Source organism: Styela clava, chromosome 8 (genome assembly GCF_964204865.1).
Source record: "Styela clava chromosome 8, kaStyClav1.hap1.2, whole genome shotgun sequence".
Taxonomy (NCBI): domain Eukaryota; kingdom Metazoa; phylum Chordata; class Ascidiacea; order Stolidobranchia; family Styelidae; genus Styela; species Styela clava.
Genome location: NC_135257.1, coordinates 1,241,041 through 1,265,209, shown reverse-complemented (window position 1 = coordinate 1,265,209; position 24,169 = coordinate 1,241,041). Strand labels below are relative to the sequence as shown.

At 36.0% G+C, this 24,169-nt stretch overlaps 2 protein-coding genes across 2 annotated transcripts in view; both read left to right on the top strand.

The window, feature by feature from the left end:
• The first annotated feature begins 339 nt into the window (after positions 1-339).
• The window catches only part of LOC120331803 (uncharacterized), an 84,022-nt gene continuing 60,192 nt past the window's right edge, over positions 340-24,169 (top strand). Inside the window, exon 1 of the mRNA XM_078115101.1 lies at positions 340-382. The gene's annotated coding sequence lies outside the window, so the exon portion shown is untranslated. The remainder of the gene's footprint in view (positions 383-24,169) is intronic.
• On the top strand, positions 17,352-22,947 carry LOC120345888 (solute carrier family 22 member 4-like). The gene is made up of 11 exons (XM_039415472.2): positions 17,352-17,587; positions 17,798-18,010; positions 18,125-18,225; positions 18,381-18,535; positions 18,618-18,789; positions 19,241-19,361; positions 19,445-19,560; positions 19,824-20,038; positions 21,193-21,375; positions 21,617-21,755; positions 21,906-22,947. The coding sequence occupies exons 1-11, from the start codon at positions 17,405-17,407 to the stop codon at positions 22,000-22,002; spliced, it is 1,695 nt and encodes a 564-aa protein (XP_039271406.2). The 5' UTR covers positions 17,352-17,404; the 3' UTR covers positions 22,003-22,947.

The following is a 24,169-nucleotide window of genomic DNA, read 5'->3' as shown; positions in this document are numbered from 1 at the left end:
ACTACCAACTACAGAGAGGGATGGAAAGTTATCCATCTTGTCGCATTTTCTACGTCGACGTTTTATCAGTAGTTTCACCACCCACACTAAAAAAGCACTCATGACGTACGGTACCGTACAAATCACAATAGGTTATACCAAAGCGTATATATGATATGGCTGGTTACCGGTATACCCATTGAGGACACCTCAATGGTTATAGGCCTACCGGTAAATGAAGAAATTGCATAAAGTTACCGGTACCGGACATTCATAACCTTTGACCTGTTGTAACTTGATGCCAAAGAGGTGACGAGTGACGACTGCGATTTTTTGCTCTGAACTATAGGATAGGATTTACATATTTATCCCGGGGGAGAGGAAAGCCGATAAGACGGCTTATCCATATGGCAAACCACGGCCTCTCGTCCGGTTACCATTCCAAGTCGGGTATGGGATTAGTTTTACTGTATTGTTTGTTTTCGGAAGCATGGACTTGGTGGTGGAGGAAGCCGTAACCGACCAGCGGTTACGTGAACCACCCAACGACGGCGAGGAGTCCAGCAATCCTCTCGCACATAACCATCCCTGCATGGGATTCGAACCTGCGAACCCACGCAGAGTGATTAGAGGTGCGGTGGCGAGCGTATTACTAACGCTTAGCCCGTTGAGCCACACCACCGCGTCGCGATGACGCGACTAGGTTTGACTTGCAATGTTTCTTATGATACTGGAATGCCACGGTGTTTCGTAGCGGGGACTAGAAGATACTATTTGAAAAACGAAATGTCTTCTACGCTCGCCACCGCATCTCCGATTACCCTTCGCCGGATCGCAGGTTCGAACCATTGCGGGGATGATCATGTGCAAGAGGATTGCTGGACTCCTCGTCGCCGTAGGGTGGTTCAAGTAATTGTGTAACATGAGCAAAATATATGACTTATACACATGAAAATGCCAATTTAAAAATATTAATGTGTTTTCTTGCCATTGGGCCCTGAAAAGATCGAAATTAGGGACACCCATAACCTTTGACCTGTTGCGACTTCCGCATTCACCGATGCAAAATGAGGTGACGCTTGTAATTTCCCGCTCTGAACGTTACCGCGCCCAGGCCTGATTTGCAATGTTTCTTATAAATAGAACGCAATGTAATGGTGTTTCGTTGCCGGATTTATAGAAATACTGTTTTCAGATGCGTATTTTAGTAAAAATAACGTGCACATGTATAATGTACCGTAGGCCTCCATATGGAAATACCTGAACGGGAATTACGGGATGCCATATTGATCTTCCGATCAATATCTTGGATAATATTGATACAGGTAGCTCATAAGGTATGCTACAAGAAGAGTATTCTTTTCTTAAATTATAAGGTAAGATTCGATGCGTTTTCATTACTGTTTATAAGTAATAACACTAGGTCAAGGTGACATTTGGAGCTGATATAATCAAGGAGATTTTAAACCGCCTAGCACAACTGGAGGCCTTAGTTGCGGAAACGTCAAGATCCCGCGTATCTCCGACTTCTGGTATCTCTTGTTCCAGATGCGGACAGGTCGCAGGTGGGGCATAGAATACGTGACTGTCGCAGTCCACAAGCTCTTACACCACCGTCCACGCCATTTCCCCGCTGTAAGCAAACGGCAAACGGGTCATTGGACTCGAGATTATCCAAACAACGCGAGTGGACCGACTTGTTTCCGATGCGGAAAACCAAGGCATATTAGCCGAAACTATTCCCAGACCACTGAACAAAGACCAGTGGTTAATGCTTCCACTCCCAACCAGTCTTTAAACTCGGAACAGCAGAGATGAGGTCCGCATTCCTTGGTAACATGATTTTGGATGATGATATGGACCCACTTCTCTCGACTATGATTTTTTCTCTTACATGTACTAATGGATGGCATGTCAAGGCTTTGGTCAAGAACGTGCCTGTTTGTTTTTGATTGATACCGGTGCGGGTGTTTCGCTCATTGACACCGCTTTGGACATTCCAGACATGGCTGGGAAGCCATGGGATGGCCCTAGGACTCCATGGAGCCGTTACATTTTGATGGAGCCGGAGTTGGAGCCAAGCTTTTCATAACAGATGGAGCCGGAGCTGGAGCTACAAAAATTTAATGGCTCCAGGCTCCAGCTCCTAAATATCTCCTTTTCTGTTTTCCAAATTTATAATTTTTTTCTGATAGCGTTACAAATTATAAAATTTTTCCTTTACAGCTTATAATTCATTTTAAAAATTTTAGTTCCCAATATTATTTGAAAAGTTCCCAGTTATTCTGTATGTTTGAAAGTTCAGTATCAAAATGAGAAGCGGAAGCTTTTTACTAGCTTATATCAAAATTGTGATTCTCATTTCCCCTAAGCTGCAATTTTCATGATTGTGGTCAAGCTTGAAAACCCTAATGGCCAGGGATTTACAAAGAAGTGATTTTGGAATTTCCGTGTAACATATTATGATTTTTTCAAAAACAAAGTTTATAGTGTTTCCTGTTTCATTTTAGTATCTTATAATAACTCTCCAATGTGGAAATTCGGCTTGCGAATTGACTCCTCTATATATCTTTAACATCTCATCGCTGATAATTATGAATCTGCCTCGATTCTAGAACCAACTTTTGGCCTGATTTGGGAGGGGGGACGGCGTCTTATTGGGTGACGATAGTTATTTTCATTATTCTGGGTCTGCTTTGCATTTGGGACCATAAACAACTGCCTTCCCGTCAGGCCAGTTTAAATTAATTGGCTTTCACGCTGTGCGTATCTGGAATATCAACGCTTTTATTATCATATTTTAAGTTGCCCGAATTTGTGTATGTATCATGGGTGAAGGGCAATTGCCGTTACTATCACATGTGCGTTGCATTTGGTAAAAAACGTCAATTGTTTTCGTCGCCATAAACATTAGGCCATAACATCTTTTATTTCAGTGACTATTTTCCCTTAATCACAATTTCTCAAGACATATGTTTTGTGTCACGCACCATATTTGTGAGAGAACGAGTTATTACATAATCATCGGTGAAAAAATTCTAAGATAAATAAAGAAGTGAATACACAAACCAAATTTTCCTGATTTAAAAGCGACATTATAAAATAATAAACAGAAAACACCATAAGTTTTGCTTTAGAATGGCCCACGACAGATTTTATTCGGCAGGCATGATCGCCAGTTATGTTGAACACAATTAAATTGAAATAGAAAGACTGTTATTATGGGTTAAATACTATGTGGTAGAAAAAGTCATTATGAGCTATTTTACCGAGAGATACCAATTTTCCTGCCCGTCTTATTGTGGGGTGATATGTAAAACCCTTATATGCTTGGTAGACCAATTCGCTTGGAAATACAGCATATAATAACTCTCAATGGATTCACAAATTACCGGTACATGCAGGAACAAAAAGGAATTATCATGACACCGACGGGTGTTTACAGCCTAAATAACATGCCACACTTAGAAAACAATTAGCAAAAGGCGTTATTGGGCTGCACTACTGATAATGACTATGGAGCCGGAGCTGGAGCCCAGCTCCGGCATAAAAAAAATGAAGCTCTGGAGTTGAAGCCAAAGTTTGAATCGACTGCGACTCCGGACCTGGAGCCATCATGATTTCGAACCAGCTACCCAGCCCTGATTCCAGAACTGCATTCTTTTCAAGTACTGCCACTGCGTACTGCCAGTGGCGAGTCATTAGTGTCTCATCGTGACGATTGAAAGCTGGTCTGTGGAGCATACCGTTGTTGTTGCTGATCTAGGGCCACGGATGGGCATTCTAGATATGGACTATCTTAGCAAATGGGACTGTGTTCTGTATCCCTCGTCGGGTCGCTTGGTTCTTGAGGGATACGATGTTACTGTGCAGCACCAAACATCGGTTCCTTGCTGTCGTGTGACTGTAGAGGAGGATGTGGTTATATCGGCTCGCTCTGGAATTGTTGTACTCGCTCAGCTATAACAGCCTTGGCCCGTCCAAAGACCTAACATAGTAGTCGTTAATGAGCCAGTGGAGGTATGCAGCATCAATTTGGTCGCTTCGCTGACGTTGGTTGACCCATCTAAGAAGGAGGTACCAGTTTGGATAAACAATGGAACGGACTATGATGCCGTCCTACCCACAGGATCCTAAATTGACATAGCTCAACCATACTTTGTCCGTGAAACAATGGTGGCGCCAGTTTGGACATATTTGTCGGCCCCTATGGAGAACTCGGGCGTACATCGGTTGCTCACCATCACATAGTAACTACAACATGCAGCCTATTCGGCAGGCTTCGCGACGTCTGGGCTGGGCAAGGAGACAAATAGCAGGGGAGGCTGTTGACAAGATGCTGGATCAAAGGATTATTGAGCTGAGTGACAGTCCATACTCGTCACCCATTGTTCTGATACCAAAAAAGACGGCACTACTCGTATTTGTATCGATTTCAGATTACTTAATTTGGGAAAATATTTTGGGACATTCTGCCGCTTTGAAAGTGGGTTGCTGCACACAGAATTCCAGGGATTTCACCACCAAACTTTGTATTCTCTCCCTCACTCTTTTTTACAATTTTACGCTGTGTAACAGCAGAAGTTCCATCCCATTTGCGATATATCAGGATTTCTGCAGTAAAACATCCTTGAACGCTGAATGAAAGAAAACAATTAAACATGCAGGTGCCTTTATACCAAAACATGCAGTGAATTCAAAATATTTCCTCCATTATGTCAAAAAGAGTTTAATGTTTTTGCAACTTCATTCCAAACGAGGCTCTGTCTGAGGCTCACCGAGCAAGCTACAATTTTTGAGAAGAATCTTTTCAATTAGACTACCTACATAGCACCAACACCCTAACCACTCAGCCAGAACGCCTTTGTTTCAAGGTGTACATCAACCTTCATACATATTTGTAAGAAAAATCGATAATTTTTCCGATACATTAGAAACTGATAGTGTGCAAAGAGAAAAGAAATAAGAAATGCCGAAAAAATAGGTGGTCCATGCTCATGCAAAAGTAACCCAAAATACAGCTTCAGGCACGTCTTGCGTCAAAATTCTCAAACAAACATATTTTAGACAATTTTGTAGAAGACGTTTGGTAAGTTTAATAATGTTTCTGGTTGTGAATATCAAGTTCATCTTACTGAAATTCTTCTCTCCTATTACTTGTACAACACCTTTATTTCGTTCGCAAATACAAGTCGTACTGGAACATATAAAAAAAACTGTTCTAAAAGCTGACAAAGATTACTCACCTTCCATTGCAAAAAATAATGAATGAATTCTTCTTTAAGCCATTTTAAACGTTCATCATGTAGTGATCTAATCCGACACTTTGTGCTACAGGTCACTATTTCGGCACATTAAGTTAAAATGCGCCGAAACAACTATATGGCGCAGAAACAACTACCTGTCAAAAAGACGAATAAATCCTACTGTACCCAGGGAACCCTCGTATGATAACACTTGCTTATATTGTTTAATTATATAAAATACTTAGTAAAGGTTAAAATTTGTTTTCTGGTTTAGTACATAAATAGCACGCACTCGAAAACAGAATTAAATCAGAATGGAAAGCACTGACCCGTCTCCCGAGCATTTATCCATGTTATTGGGACAGTCAGGCAGTAGACTAGAATGTGTAAGGTACTCTAAATAAATGCAGTATCTGAGTATATACCGGTAGCGGGCCTGAGTTACACTAGAGAGAGAGATTATTAGTTTTGTCAATCAATATACAAATAGATATTAAAATAATAAATTACAAAGCATTTATTTTGGTATAGACTGGGAGACACGATCAAGGTCAGCCACCACCCATTCCAGCCAAATAATATTGAGAAAAAAAATAAACAGTTGACTAGTTAACTACTAAATCCAAGTATACTCTAAATACAAATAATAATGTAAGAGGTTCAAGAAAAATAAGTGAGTTGTAGGTAAATAAGACCTACCCTGAAAATAGGACCTAGTCGATAGCGCAAAATTTTTTTCGACCTAATCCTAGTCGATAGCAAGAAATCTCTTCTACACGTTTTAAATGATTGCTAAGTTTTGCGGTTATTTTGAATAAAAACGTGTTATTTATATATAAATAAATATCGGTTTTCATGATTTGTATATTTGAAAATCTCGTAATTCTATACTTTGTAATTTTGTTTTTAATAAATGAAAATATAAGACATCCTATAACACTGTAGCACTTGCGGCCAATTATAAACTTGTCGGCATACATTACTTACATTCTAGTGTAACAATTTGTATGTTCACGCACATATGGGAACATATGCCGCAAAATACGCCGGTATAATATATACTGTATCTTGCGAGATTTGAGGTTTGAATTTTCCGCGGATCCGCCATGGGAAAAGCATTGAGATTTATTAGAAATAAATTATTTGCGATTATTAAATATAAAAACACCACTACCACAAATTAAAAACTGTAAAGAGTGTAAATTGATAACAGGATACGATATAATGGGTACATGACCTGTTTCTGTTTCATCTGCCTGTTTTACAGGCAATTGAGTGGGCTGATTTACAGAGAAAGTTCTGTTACCTTCATTTACTAACTTCGCACACAATCAACACACGGAAAAGGATGTTTCGTCGATACTGTCGAGATTTTACCATCTGAATAGCAAATATGAGTGTAATGTCGCATCAATTAGTTCTCCAGATATGTTTCCTAATCTTATCTGTATCTTGAGAAGAACAATTTTGTAAGTTTTGGGAAACGTAACTTGGAACGGCATAGTCTGCGGTATATCTTCTTACAATATTGAACAACCGCTCATGTGATGTGACATTTGTTGCGGTGCACAATAGCGATCTGATATAATGTAAACATCTAATAGAACATCTTGCCAACATTCGATGGGCAAACTACTTTTTGACATATAGGCAAGTTTTATTCCTTTCCAAATTGTACCATTGCACCTTTCCACTTGACCATTCGCCAAAAATTGTATGCGGTTGTTTTACTGTAAGAATCACACTGTTCTTTCAAAAATCACTCAAATTCACAACTCATAAAAGCAGAACCGCATTTTGTATTTATAGATTCAGACTAGTCAATAACACAAAGATAATATATATTTGTTGAATTATTGGATGTCCGGCCACTTGAATACTTGAACGTTTAAAGGACTGAGTTACTTTTACAAGAGTGTCCGCTTCTGGTCGATAGTATTTAGGTTTTATCTCTCTGCGTGTACGACAATTCAGGTCTGTTCTCTTAATGTCTTCCATTGAGTCAGGTGAATTACGGACTTTCGCAAAAAATTTTCGTTGTTGACTTTTGCAAATTATTTTCATTTTAGATTTTACATTTGTGGCGTAAATTAAACATGTAACTGACACTTTTTTGGTCTGTTTTCAGGATGGAACACCTTCCTGTTAAAAACGACGCCAATGTCGTACTGCTTCGACTATTGCCATAACTTCTTTTTCGGCGGAAGAATGTTCAAATTCAAATTCATAAAGTGTCCTCAAAATAATCGCTATAGGACGACCATATTGATACAGTGTCGCTGGTATAGCAATATCTCTCATTCCAATTTGAATGAAATATTTTTCACCAACGGCAATACGAACAGCCTTATTTATTCAGTTCATGTTAAAAGTTTCAAAAGCAGTTTCAGTAAGCGGAAAAGAGGTCAATTTTGTTAATGATCTGATTCTGTTCGAAAAGTCAGGAATCCATCTAGAATAGTATGAAAGGAATCCGAGATACCTGCTTAATTCTTTAGAATTTGATGGGATTGAAAGTTGGCGTGAATGTTTTAATTTTTCGGGATCTGGACGAATTTCACCTTTGGCAATTTGGTATCCCAAAATCGGCAATGGTTGAGTGGTCCATATACTCTTCAATTCATTAAAAATCAATCCTCGTTAAAATACTGTTTTGTAGATACCAGGAAGGCAATCAGGTTTTTATGGTGGTCTGCTTTAGTCATCCCACAAATAGTTAGGTTATCTAAATATGGAAAAAACACGCAGTTTATCTTTTTCCATAGCTGCTTTATTATTCGCTGATAACCAGAGGCCTCGTTTGTTATCCCAAAAGGTAGTCTTGTGAATTGGTATAGATCTCCTTCAAACGCAGTAAACTCTCTTTCTTGTTGTTCAGTGGAACTTGATGATAAGTACTTGTGAGATCAACGGTGCTAAAAACTCGATATTGCGCGATTTCATTTACTAACTCTGAATTAGTAACAAACTCAGAAGTTTCGCAGAAGCTGAAAATAACATGATGCGGGGTTAAGTTGCTGCTTTTCAGCTTTTGTCCCGTTTCGTTAAACAATATTCACTTTTAATTTTTGTTATTATTGTTTTTGGCGTATTTTTGTCTCATCTGAATCAATGACTGCTTGTTTTTGTCTTTTACCAGCAAGTCAACTACTTTTACATAATATATACTGACAGAATTCATTTGAAACTTGGTAGCAAAGCATTCGCTACTGTGGCAATACGGATAATGGACAGCAAAGAAACACTAACACTAGAACTTTTCAAGAAGTGGTCTTTGTACATCTTATTTTTGTGTCGAATACAATCATTAACCATGGTATAATTGTAGCCTTTTCTGGTGGCGTGAAAATGGCTGAGGTGGGACAGGCATGTTGGTCAATTAGGTGAACAAATGATTTTATATATTCGCCGAAACACTATGAAAGTTTTAGGTTTTTAAAATAAATCTAGGAAACTGATTACTGAATATCCAGGCTTGTCCATGGAACATATTTTTCTGTCCCATCCCACCCCATGGACATTCATGCCTGTCCTATTCCATCCCATCCCATGGGATTCCCATGGATGTTTCCCTGACCTTCGACCCCCGAAAAATCCTCACCATCCTTCACCATTGCAAAATTGTAGGTGATTTTTTTAAAGTGGTTTTGCGAGTTGGCGCCTATAAATTGGTTTATATGTTTCATACCATTGTTTTGATTGAAAACATTCAACAACCTGTTATTTGAAAGTACTGGTGGGAAAGTTCAGTCTGGTTTATCGCATCTATTTCAAGACTAATTTTTGATTACTGCACTTAAACTAAATCTTCTAAGATACAAAGTTATCATAGAGTTATTTGATTCATACTTGAACTTTTGAAATACAATTGAAAAATAGCAAATAACATGCGAAAATGAGGTAATGTTTACAACCATGCCTGAAATCTGTCTGAGTGTCAAAAGTGTCTGAGCAGCTGCTAAAATGTCTAATATCACGTCAATTTTTGCATCTTGCTGATTGGTTAATGTTTCGGAAGTAGACAAAGAAGTCGATTCTTGGGGAAACATCCATTGGAATACAAGTATTAAATATATGAATATTCAGGTCTTGTGTCTGCAAATAGGCAGGCTTGTCTACAAATAGGCAGCACACGTTTGTATTCTCCATGGGACACGTAGGACACGAAAACCGTATGATTTTTGGGGAAATGATGGTAAAACATTTCGTTATGAATATCGTGTCCATACATTTGAGCATAGCTTTCTTGTTAGTTATAAAGAGCAAAATATGTTCAGCATTAACAACATACTTCGTGAAGGGGCTGATGGACACATGTATAATAGTTATGAATATAAAGTTAACGAAGTCCGTAAAATTTGTTGTGTTGCATGTCTCTTCGTACATGTAGTCCTATTTAGTAAACGCTAAACCTAAATTTAACAATTTATATTGAATCGTATTCCAATGGGAATCCCATGGGATTGGGTGGGACAGGCATAATTGCTATGGGATGGGAATGGGACATGAAAATATGTCCCATGGACAAGCCTGCAAATAGGACTATATGCACAAAGAGACATGCATAACGACAAAATACCTAACTATGGCAATCCAGTTTTCTGACACTCGTTTTCTGTTTTGGAATCACTCTGCTCTTTCAGAAAATTATCAGTTTCCTGCTCATCAACTGTTTATAATAGTTCAGGTAATCTGGGTAACTCCCGAACCATTTCTTTAACTTTCATGTTACATGCAAATCTTGTTATGTCAAGAACTCAAACTTGTGGTTGTAAAATATGAATAAATTGTATTTATCTCGTATAGGGACGTTTTTTAGTGGTATGAAGGGGAGCTTGTAGAGCTGTCTCTGTACAATCGTACCAATGTGAAATTAGTAAAACTGTGTGTGAGAAATCGAGTGAATTCAACTGTTTATACATAGGTGACTGTGCCCACATTTGTATTTGTCACGTCTGACATTTTATATTATATGGAGTTGTTTGATTTAAATGATATTTATTGTGGGGTTGAATTCTGGTATTATTTTATTAGCTGGTCCCAATGCCACCCCGGTGTCTTAAAATGACCTTTAATATATGATCTATGATATCTTGAACATGGTATCCCACTTATATTGCATGTTTGCAAGAATATTGTTTTGAAACTGGGATTTTTGTCAACAAGACGGGTAGGGGAGTAGCATTGTGTTTGATAGCACGATGGATTGATAGTATATGGATGTTCCCCGAGCATCGATATCCATGTTTACTTCTGTAAAAATTACAAATCAGCAAAAAGTTAACAATGACGTAACAACTGGAATTTATGCCGCCGCTCAGACATTTTTTTTTTCGCTCAGACAGATAATCAAGCATTGGTTGTAAACATTGCCTCGTTTTGGCAGGTTTGTTTGTTATTTGTGAGTTTTCAGTTGTGTTTTCAAAAAATAGTTCTAAATCAAATAACTTAATTGTCATTATGTCTTCTGAGGACCTTTAGTTACAATAATTCAAAATTGGCACCGCGAACGATGCGATAGACTAGCCTAAAATTAGCCATCAGTATATATCTATAAGCGGCACGTGGTGTATTGTTTCGAATAAGAGATAATAAGTTCAAACATATGATTCAATTTGTAAGCGCCAACTTTCCAAAACGCTCTTAAATTCAACGTTGAAAATTCTGCAATGATAAAGTATGAGAAGAATCTTTCAGGGGTCAAGGGTCAGGAAAACGTCCATACTGCCACCAGGTAAGTTTGCGATAGCTAGAAGTCATCTTGTACAAGGAATAAAAGTTCCAACAGGAAGACTATCGATCAGCTAATATAAAAAATATATATGTTGTTATGTACTCTCTTCCTATAGCCCAGCGCGAAATAACTTGATAGTGGTAAGCACCATTATTTATATACAACTTAACAATGTAGTGTGTTTCTATTACTATTATCTTATTTAAAGTAATATACCTCAGAGTCAGAAGTATAAGGAGTGTGACAGAGTAAACCAATCGTAATAAGGGGACGTGTTGCGAAGAAGGTTTATGAACCACTGTTTTAGACTATTGAATGTAATGAAACTTAAAATGTCAATCTTTTAAAAAAAATATATAATACATATTCGTGTCTTTCATATATTGTCTGGCTATTAAATATTTAAACGAATTCTTCGGAATATTTCTAGACTCACAATTTCCCACATCGATATTATGCGCGATATATATATATATATTCTTATATTTAATCAACAAATCGATGTAAGAATGTTTACAATCTTTTGTTTATCAATTGAAATACCAAGCGAATCACTTTTAAAGTACTTTGTTATGATTGATTGGAAATCGCCCCTAGCAATTACGTTTTTCTAACGTGGAAGGGCAAGAGGTCTATAGCGGGCATTCTTGCTGACAGATGAATTGACAATTACGATTGAAAAACTACGTTTGTTACTTTTTACTTGTTTTACAACTTTACAGTGTTACCTAGTACCATTGGCAATGAAGTTTGCAACAGAGCTGAAAGCTATTGTTGTCTGTTTATTAAACTTTTGTTTTAACACTCTTAAATCATATTGCAGGTATGGTAGAAGACCAGTGTATCTAACTCGCGTTCACTTATAGCCCTCGTCCCGATACACAATAGACGTTTAGATCGACATTACATCATCGCAGACAAAGCGGGTCGGCTAAAATGGTTATTTGATAAAAACAAAATACCAAAATAAAACATGAGTATATTGTATCTCTATCTATTATCGGGTATCTTTTTAATCATGAATTTGGGATTAGCAACAAAAGAGCATGATTATATAAATATCGAAAAACCTTCTGATCAATGTGTACTATAATTAATAATGAAAAGCGCGGTATTTATTTATTTTACCTTATTTATTACATATCATCATCGAATTATTACAAGCAAAATTTAATATTCCATACCTAACTGGATAATGGGTGGAACAATAATTCAAACAATTAAATTCATTACGTCTTCCAAAACTCCAGTATATAGTATATACTGCATATTTTATACATAGAAAATTGAGTAACGAATCCAATTTATTCACTTCATTATATTTCGTATTTGCACGATTTCTATTCAAAGCTTTCAATACGGATGATGTAACGGATCATAATACGATCTCTCTTGGATCGGTGTCACAACAACGGGCAATATTTGGGCAATAACATCATAATTAAGAGTAACATTCATATGTAACATATTATGTAACAATCATAATAAGAGCGGTTGCTACGTATACCGATTGTGTTAGCAGCCGTCTGGCAATTGTGATTCTCCGTGCATTATCAATTGGTTGGTCATCAGTAATGGTAAACACATGTCAGGCTAGATTTAACAAAATTGATGGAATTCACCATTATTCTTTTTGTTTAACTGGAGAAGTCAGCAAACAAAAAGATTTAATACCAAAAAGGTAAGTGACATGGCCGGGTTCCGCATAAAATCTATGACAGGGGTGTCAAACTTGCGACTCGCGGGTCGCTTTCAAGTTACAATGCGTTATCAGCTACAAAATTGCGTCAGTGACAAAATTCTTGTTTGGAACAATGTAAGAAGCACAATAAATGTACAGTATTCTGGGTATTGCACAACAAACAAAAATGCAAGCCAATATCTCCATACCTAATCTGACTCTTAGGTTTGTGGGAATACTACTTGTATAAGATGCAATACATTGCATATTCGGTATTCCCTTTTTCGTGTGATAAAGAGGTTTTTGAAATAATTTTAAAATTTATAAATTACGTTCTTTTGGACACCAATAGCAAGGTTGTGGACGCATTTTATGAGATGATGAAAGCTGCTTATCCCATGGTGTGATGGTCGCCTCGAATCACCGAAAACATCTCTGCAATCATTGACCATTTTGAACCAATTTTCATGATTACAATACACTCAGCACAATGTTCGACATTGATACGCATTGATCTACAAAAATACTAAAAACTTAGGGCCAATGGTTTCCAAGCATTAAATTAGAGATTCCAAGATAATGAAATGAAATCTTCTGATTTAATGTTACTTTAACTCATGGATGTGCAAACTGCGGTTCACAAGGAAAAATTGTGCGACCCGCGGAGAAGTGCCAATTTTGAATGTTCCAGTCTCTTTGCTTCGCAAAGCCCTTACCAGTACCTGAGTGCCACTGTAATGATTAGCAAAACTGGTTGTTGCAAAATACGCAATGTTATAAAAACGTCGTTCTCACTGAATTCGTTTAAGGTCGATGTGACAATAAATTTGAATAGCAGTTTTCTTTAGAAATTTATGCGTTTCAACTCACCATTTCTGTATGAACCCCTAACAAGATCAATATCAAAAAGAAAAAAATTTCCTGCCTGCAACTACTAGAAAGACCGTACTTAAATAAAGGCGCGGTCCGCGGCCGCATTTATGTTGGGCGCGCGTGTGCTCGAGGTCCTGTACATGCACATAGTGCATTGTTGTACAAAAGATCAGTAAGTTTAAAATGAATTACCATGGCAATTCATTGGTCTTCAATAAATACGCCAGTAAAATTGAAATTAGCGCATTATATTAAGAAGTGGATATAACAATGCTTTTGGCACTAATAAAAAGAGTGTAATAACAAAACATCTGAAGAGCTTGATTGATTGAGCTAATTAACTCTTCAGAATTTCGTTAAAAATGAGTAATAAATGGAGTTAGAGTTTGCATTGCACGTAATACAAAATATAATAAGCCACGTAAGTCACATATTTTCCAGTCGCTTGCAAAATTATTGCAGCCATTCTTTTATGAAAGGCGTTGATAAAGTATGTAAAGTACATAATTGTATTTATGAACATTATGACCTACAAACATTGATAACATAGAAATATTAAGGAGTGGTAATCAAGCTTAAAAAAACTGTAACATAATGTGCTTATTGGACTGTTATTTTGTTTTATTTTAGTATTTATTGCAATACAAGATGTTAATAAATCTTTCATCTTGTAAAACAGGGGTGGGCAAGGTTTTTGAACCAGTGGCCAAAAATTTTGGTCACTTAGACTGGCGGGCCATGTAAATGTGACGTGAAAAGTTACATTTTATGAACAATATTTACTTACAGTGTTACAAAGCAAAGGTGGAGAACGATAAGCCTCGTGCCTTAACCGCAATCTCAACAAATTCCTTGGGCTATTTTGGCTGAAACATCAAAATTTGATTTCAGTTTGGTTGTGGCAGCATCAGGCGGGCCTGGTTGATTTATACCAACGGGCCTGATTTGTCCCGCGGTCCGTACTTTGTCCATGTCTGGTGTAAAACATACTATACATCTCTTTCACAAATTTTTATCATCTTTATCGCTTAATTGTCAAGATTTACCAGAAATTTCCCACAGGTTCTTATTTTCTATTTCTTGGGAATGTTTGATGCTTGTGAATATTGATAAAGCTCCATGCACACAATAAATGCGTAGTATAGCCTCGGGGAAATCACGAAACAATTTTTTCACTTCAATTTCGAATGCCATGTTGTGCTTCCCTGTGGACGGGTTTAGTAACATCGTTTTATACATAATGTTCATTAGCTACTCAATGTAAGTGAGGAGTTCAGGTATTTTTACATAAGCAAAGAATTGGACATATTGTATACAGTATTTGGATACAAACTGAAATCTTCCAATCAGTATATATTGGAGGTTTGAGATCGAAATGAGAAATAATGCAGATTTAGTTTATAGATTTCTTTATAAAAACTAATACAAAGAGTCTAGAAATGAGTGACATGTTGACATCCATGCTATGTAACCAAAAATCAAAAATCGATTTGGACAATTCGGGACGCTGGATGTTAAACTGGGCGGGCTGGATGTTAATTGGGGGGCGCTGACATCAATACGGAAACTCAAAAGAAGTGTGATAGTTTATGTAATTTACTCCTATGTTTTGGTTCAAACTAGTTTGCTTGTGATTTCGATGTTGGAAATTTCTCGTTAAACGTAGAACAGATATTATGACTTTTTTCAGATCCGTTTTGTTTCATAATATTACTAGTCTAGCGCATACGGCATACGCTTCCTTCACCATGCACTGTAAGTTTTGTTGTACTGTTTTGAATAACAGCTTCATTTTACTATTGTGTTCTATAGTGTTTCGAAGCGGCAGTGTAAGTACAACATCCTTCATATTATAATTTTGGTTTTGTTAAGAGCATCACGTGAGAGCTGGGCATCTGATTGAACTGACGCACGCCAAATAGGACCATCTCCAGGTTGCGACTTAACAGATTCATTTCTATTTCTTGAGTCATTGAATAATAAGGCTACATAAGTAATACACAAATTGGCAAACGGCAAAGACCTAGCCTGTTGTTAAATCATGTTGTGACTGAAATTGTTTGATGTCGGTGTATCATTTGTGTTGCGTAAGTTCAAAATATCGAATACAGTGACTGAAGCAGCACATTTAAACTGATTTATATCAAAAACTGTAATATACATCGTGGTCTCCAAAAAACTTAGCCATCAAATTCTCGATTACTTCTACAAAAATAAAGTAATTATTCATTTTTGTCTAAGCTTGAACTAATGTTTGTGTATGTTAGTACCCAAAATTGTCGGAAAATCTAGGACGTTTTGCACAAAAATATGTTGTTCCTAGAATATATATGTTCCAAATGCCCTCATCGGTATTGAAGAAAGAATTTCATTCTTTTTGCAACATTGTCAATCACTCTTCTTTGGGCATTTATTTCATTTTTTTTCTGCGATTGCAGCCTTGAGTTCACTACTCGTTTGAGGATTGTCCTGATACAAAGGTCCCACGAACACCCTACCTATCAAAAGGTTTAAATTCGATAATTGGGGTGCCCACGGGATGTCATTGCTGTCTTTTCTCTCAGAAAAGCAAGCGTCTAATTCTATGTATGGGGCGTCGCCTCGTTATGCTGGAACCACTGCCGGTCACCGCTATCAATCCTTCAAGTGATGTCCAGATTTTTCTTGGCACAACTACGTAATGTTCTGTATTCACCATTTGAATGTCCTGCGCTTCAGCAGAAAACTAATTGGTTGAAAATTTTGCAAAACTTCTGAGAAAATCATACGCAAACAGAAGTTCAAGCGCAAATAAATAATTTTTTTTGTAGATAGTTAAAAAAAATTTGGTTTCCATTTTCTAGATAACCCCGAATTTTTAGAAGCGAACATGCACCACTATCATTGGGTTTATACTTTGAACCCACGTTCAGTCTTTCAGTATTCCATCTTTTTGGAAACACAATCAAATTGAAATATACTCACCTGTGAGATCGGGTTAAATATTGCTCTTGCTCTTGCCAGCTCATTATTGGTAGAGCATGTATTTAGGGCAGTGACAGCATTTTTACATATCAAGAGAGATTTCCTCGACAGTGTCAGACGAGGAGACTCAAGACTTGTTTTTGACTGAAATGAAGCCAGATATTATCAAACTAGTGGCATTTCACTAGGCTCAATCTTCACATTATACTAATAATAAATGGAGAATAAAGTTGCTTTGACTTTTTTTTGTCAGGGGGGCGTTTACTAGTTAAAAAGTCATCCAAGGGGGCGCTGGCAGAAAAAAGTTTGGAAAACACTGAGCTAAAACTTAGGAGTCAAGTATTTTTATTTTTCTCAATGTCATCCGAGGATAAAATTTCCAGTGGACTTCAATTTTGAGCCAAAACAAAAATTTGAACATGCTTTGATCGTGCGTTGAAAAATATTTCATTTCTAACTCCATGATAGCTAAAGTTTACAACGAAAACCTTCTGCTTTTGCAAGCTTTTCTCATATTTCGACTCTGCACTCCTGAAAATGCAGTTAAAATATAATTTTTTTTTTTCAAAAACTCAATCAAACAACCAAGCAGGCATGTGCTTATAATGTAACCGCACAATTTGAGTATATTTTCAACTCTTTTACTCATGATTCATTATATATTTGAACTTTACACAGCGTATTTTGTAGATCAGCGTTTCCCAAACTGTGTTCCGCGAGAGCCTTCCGTGTGTTCCGTGGAAAAGGGTCGAAATTACGACTAAATTGGTCGCCATGGCGATTTAGTATGTGTATTCATTTCAAATAGAGTGAACATTTAAAAATTAAACAATCACTATCATATGTACATTTTTATATTTCTAGATAATTCTTTTTGACTACAATAGCTACTAGTTGACTTTAGTATACAATTTATGACATAAGAAAATGAATATCGACGAAGCATTCCATCAATTGGGGAAGTGGGGACGTTATCAATCAGTGATTTTTATCATTGTGTTTGCCGCTTCCTTACCAAATGCTTTTACGACGATGCAGTTCGCCATCAACCATTTCCAACCAAGCCATCGATGTAGATTATCTGATGAAATTGAAAACATATTGAAAAACGTAAGTTCCGACATGTGACATACAATCATTGATAAGCAAATCTCGTTATTGAGCAACGAATTTTATTTGCCCTATAGGACTAAACTTGCCTTTTGACAGAATTGAAGTTCAAGAAGTACAGAAATGTTATAAATTGCATACCAATTTGACTTAATATTTTTTTTATTCCCACACAAGCAACTTCGATAAATGACTGAATCTTTTTCTCAGAACTCAAACAGTGATGAAAATCTGCTCGACTATTTTATACCCATGGAAACCGATAATTACGGAAAATTAAGTAAAAGTAAATGCCACATGTATCACAGAAATTATTCTACAGCACTCTCTCTTATAAACCTCAATGAATCTGTTGACATCATACCATGTACGAATGGATACATATTTGATATGTTGCCGAATCATGATACTGCAGTTACTGAGGTATGTGATATTTGTTTTGAATTTGGCATTTTCTTCTATTTGTGATTGACTTCTTTTATTCGTACTTTTCATGTACTCAACTTTAAAATTTAATTTCTATATTCTGATATCCAGTTTGAAATGATTTGCAACAATGACTGGAAAGCACCACTAGCAATTACAGTTTTTCAATCGGGAATGGCAAGTGGATCAATAGCTGGCATACTTGCTGACAGGTATTTTCGTTGTTCTGCCAACGAGCACTAGATCGAAAATATTAGCCACTCGAGGAATAACTTCATTTAAAGGACTGCTATAATTTCCCTTACTAGACTATGTGGTGTAAATAATATCGTGTAATCGATCAATAATATATTGCCAAATTTTGAAGGTATGGTAGACGGCCAGTGTACTTGTTTGCCACTTTGGCTCAGATAATATCCATGGCTATTACGGCTGCTTCTTGGGATTTCTATTCATATTTGGTTGCTGTATATTTTGGTGGGATGACAGGACTTATCAATTACGTCGTTGCTTTTGTACTAGGTAAGATTTATTTCTGAGCATGCATCAGTGTGTTTGTACTTTTTTTTTCGGTATTAAAATTTCACAATATTTTTTTTTATAGTGACCGAAGTTATTTCGATTAAGTCAAGAAATTTCATGGCTGTTGGTTCAATGTATTCATATTCCGTTGGATATGCTATTGTTCCCTTGATTGGATATTATGCGCAAAACTGGCGTGCTTACATATGGGTATCCATGGTACTCAGTGTCTTTCTATATCTACCGGGCTACTGGTATGTATGTCTGTACTATGTAAGACTCGACAATTTATCATTATTTATTTTGTATTCTAATTTAACATTCAGCTCTTCTTCTATTTCAACCATTGTAAATGTATGTTTAAACGTTCGTAACTGTTAATCCTTATTTTCCTATCTTTTTAATATCACTTTTTCAAGCAATATGGAGTCTGGGGAATGTTTCATCCTCTTCATATCAGAGTTATCTTAAAACCCTACAATTGTACCATGCCTAAATTCAATTCTTGATCTTATTCCAGTTTCGAATTTAAAACAAAACAGCCGACTTAAAATCGCCAATTTTTTTTTTTTTTACACAATATCCCAAACATTAGCACAAAAACATTTCATATGAAAGTATAAAAGTAGCGATTAATAACATGAAATCAGTTCAACTTTAAAATCATCACAGTGTTTTTTTGCACGTTTTCATAATATCTTGCAGGTTTTTTCCCGAATCACCACGTTGGCTATCAACAGTTGGTAGAACAAATGCTGCAATCGCAGGACTGAACAAAATGGCAAAGATGAACCGAAAGAAGGTTGATTTCGAAAGATTGAGAAAAGTACTGTAGTTTATTATTTATTTATTACTAATAATTATCAACGCATGAAAAGCTCGTTATTTTACGAAACTTTGTACTTTAAGACACATATAGCTGATTCTCGCGAAATACCGGCATCACCCATGGGGCTAATAGAGACGCTTCGCATAATTTTCAAATCTGCATTAACCTACAGATTCCTGTCAGCTTTTTTTGCATGGTAAGTAAAATATTTTGTTCACAGAATAATGAATATTGTCATGGACGCATTGTCATGGCGTCCGAGGATGGAAGTTCAAGCAGAAATAAAAAAAAAAAAAGGGATTTTTGCACAAAAAAGTCACTGATGTCACATCACTTTTAAGTTGTTGAAGGAAAGGACTAGTAAATGTCCGGTTTGAGATATTCAAGGATTCGTCTTTGCAATAGAATTTTAATTTATTTAATACCACATAATATTAATTTGCTTTATATTTTCTCAAGGTTCGTGACAGGTCTCGTTTACTATGCAATAGCGTTCCACTCAAAAAGCTTCAGTGATGATCGCTACCTGAATATATTGTATTGCGCACTTGCTGAAATTCCTGCATATGTTTGTGGTTATTATGCTGTTAACATGATCGGTCGCCCAAGATGCACTACTTTTTTTCTGCTAACTTGCGGAATTTTCACCATTATTTTGCCATATTTGCCTGAAGGTTAGATTTTTTTTACTTTTTTTACGAATAAATACTTTTACTAGGTTGGCATTGCGTATGTGGCTGTATAAACAAACGTTCCACTGTAGGCAGCATTCACACAACGAGCTGCGTTCTTGTTTGGAAAACAATCCATTGGCGACGAATTTTGCGCAAGAAAAAACGATATCCGACTTTATAGTCCCAACCATGAAATATCTGTAATTAAAAATGCGTATGAAATCAACTATGTGATGTTTTGATTAATTGTTGAATGATGATGATTGCTTTGTGGCTGAGTTTTGGTTGTTGTGAAGCGCATGAGTGAACCAAAGCGAATCGAATATTCGAATATCAAAGTATTCAAATACTTTTTCGGCTAATTTTTGAATAATTCAGAATAATACCCACTTTTCGTCGTCAGCACGGTATTTCGTAAACGAATATTGACGCTTTGTCACGTATTGTAATGACGATAAAATGGAATCGGCACTCTGATTGTTTATCTTCTGTGCGAGCGTGCGCCGCATATTGTTATGACAACTTTGTAAAAATTGAAATTTATGTAAAGCCGTAGTTGTTACGATACCAAATATTTAAGTCCATGACCAATAAAAGCATTTAAAATGCCTTATCGTATTAATTTAATTTTGTTCAATGTAACTCATGGTTGCGTCGATTTACGAAGAAATAAAAAAAAATTACTAATCCACAATATCACAGCAATCTGCGGACATAAATTGCCATGGTAAATAGCCAAGTTGTCGATAACAGTTATTCCATTGTTTATATGCAAATTTCATCACACACTAATTTAAGCTTCTTTTACTTGATTTTATTTTCGAAATCTATAATATTTCATATTCGAAAATAATAATTTCGAATGTAAACAAAATAGTTTCCAGAGATTAAATGCATTAATTTTCAAATTGAAGATTAAAAAATTAAGTATCCCATGAAATCAATTTGAGAATGATTTTCTTCTCCAGTTTTTCTGATTCGTTGGAATTAAAAAGTAATTCCTCTCAATTACATATGGATGATTGAGAATCAATACCTGAAAGCTCAAACCCGACAGTTGTCTCGATCGAAAACTGTTTGCGTCAGTTAGCATATTAAAGTATCTAATAAAAAGTCTTTACTAAATTTACTATGACTATATTCTTCATTTTTAGAACTATCCCTGCTCAGAACAATAATCTCAATAATCGGGAAAGGTGCCGTAAGCGCAGTATTTTATATCATCTTCTTGAGCACGTCCGAAATAGCCCCCACTTTACAAAGAAGTGCATCAATGAGCATAGCATCTTTCTGTTGTCGTGTTGGAGCGTTTATCGCGCCATTTGTAATGTTTTTGAGTAAGTACAGCAATATCGTAGTGTATGATGATGTTTTCCAAAATTCGACTTGGTTCAGCTTTTTATTAAATATAGTTTTTGTAGTTCTGAATTACCATGATCTTTTCTTATACTATTTCTCTCTGCCCGACGTTTGTACGTGATGACATAATATGTAAATCTACTCCACTGGTTTGATCGAAGTGATTTTTACTTATTATGCACTATAAGTAACAGAATATACGCAATTTGATTTCAACAGATAAAATTGAATACTCCATACCTTATTGGATAATGGGGGGGATAACTATTTTGAGTGGAATTATTGTTATCATTTGCATTCCGGAAACACTCGGAGTGAAAATGCCAGATACAATCCAGCAAGCTGAGAATAACAAAAGGTATCTGATTATGATCTGCTTAGGTATTCATAATGAGTGTAATTGGTAATGTATTTACATTATTTTATTTTAAGTTAGATTAAAGATTGCGTAATTCCAGCCGATGTGGTAGATTGGACTTTTAACCAAATTTTGACAAATATTTTACAGATTCTATGGTTTCAATATATTTAAAAAATTCACGCCAACTACAGACAATAATCGAAGGAATGATAATTATCTGATGAAAGAATTGGCAACTTCGTAAACGATTGCCATCATGATTTATTTTCTTCGAACTATTTGAGTTTGGAAATTTGAGGACACAGTGATTTGGATAATGGCGATATTGTACGTCTTCTGAGGAATAAGAAATAAATTTACTGGCTCATATTTTACACTAATTTATACTTTTTATGTAAAAATTAGAGATAGAAAAATACCAAACAATATAACGTTTGTTTACTCACGGCTAAGATATGTACTTTGGTTTAATTATTTTTATTATTAAATATTGCATTCATTTCTTCAATGACATTATTGACTACGAACTAGTAAAATTTCAATCCCTCAACTTAACATATGATATTATGACAATACTTTAGGCTTCCACCACCTCAAAGTTTTGAATGCAAGAATCTGGCTTCAGTGCCAGAAATTATTTCTAATCATCATTTAATCAAATGAGAAAGTAAAAAGTGATATTTTATCACTTGGTGTAAAATTTCTACTATTTTCTAATGCTTATCGAATAAATTTATTCTTACCGATAGCATTTAAAATAAATGATATGATTTGGCAAACATCTTAAACATATAAGTTTGAGAACCAATAGCCCGTCTATCATGTGTCCGACTTGGGAGTATTTTTGTTTGAACAATTCCGCTATTAACCCTGCTTGACGATTTTTTTAAGTAAACAAATTACTTTCATTGTCGAACTAAAGTATATACCTCCAAGCTATAGCATTTTTTAATTGAAAAATAATTCGATAATTTATATCCAACACGCACTCATGGCGATGCACCACTTTGAGATAGTGAACAACTAAAATATATTATTAGCGCATACTCAGGTCCAAGTGTAAAGCGGAAAGATTCAGCTAGCTCGGGAAGATCATTAGAATGAAAATTGTGAATTACTTTTCATCCTTTTTTTGACAGTGGTTATTTGGCAAATTTTGAAATATAAAGAAAGAATAGACTGAAACGAATTTTGTTCCTCCTAACTAATTTGTTAGTTGTTGCTGACTAATTTGGTTATATATTGGACTCTTAAATCTAGATTCTAGCTAGATGATATAAAAATATATAAATCAGAAGACGCACGGCTCATTAAGTATTTATTGTCGAAAAAAAAGAAAGCTCTTAATATATAATAGAATCAGGGAGAAAGATCAGGGATAGCTGTTAGAACCTCTGTGATTGAAATGCCACAAATTGGTCGAATCTACACCATCTATATTATACCCCAAAATAACGTATAAGAATTAAAGATACGTGGAATGACACAAAAACGATTAGTAAAATGATATAAAAACTCAGAAGGCACAAATTATGTTATTAAAATATGTTAACCAGAAAAGGCACTTAGTCCGATGACAATGTTTCCGCTTATAAAGTTTTAGTTACGCTCTGGTTTTAACCCTTTCGTTATTTTCGTTGTTCCACAAAAACAAATACACTTGTTGGGATTGGTTGGCGGACACACCCACTAACCCAGGGGTTTCCAACACGCGGCCCGCCAGACAATTTTTTGCGGCCCGCGCCATGATTAAGATATCCAGAATAAACTAAATTAGTATGACGTTAACAATGAATTTTATCGTGTTCGTATTTTATCGTTGAAGTGTGCAGTTATGAATCATTAATTCTGTATGTGTGCAGTTAACGCAACTAGAATATTATAAAAAAAAATCTAAGTAGTAGACCCATACGCAGTTCCCAAGAAGTGTAAATGTTCGGAAAAGCACAGAATATTGTGAAATTATAATATCAAGGTTCAGTGTTTTCTGTGTTGTGCAATTATTGCTGTTCAAAAGAAATACAACATCCGGCGATATTACGACTCATTACACAGGGGAAAATACCACGTGAATACTGAAACAATTTGTCACGAAAAGGTATCGCAATTAAAATGTTCACTTTTGAAACAGAAATTTTTTTCCGGACGAACAAAACTTTGTGAAGCTTCGGTGAAAGCAATCTTTGCCATAAGTGAGATGATTTCAAAATCGTCGCGTTCTTTCGTTGAAGGAAGCTCTAATGAAGAGTGTATGTTGAAGACTTGTGAAGTAACAGCAGCATATTTTTCAACAATGAAAGTTAACAAATCAGCCTTTCGCACACGACTAACGAACAAGAGTTTGTATGCTGTCTCTAGACTAGCAAACCAACGCTAAATCGAGTCTCTCACCTCTACAAAATGGTGCCAAA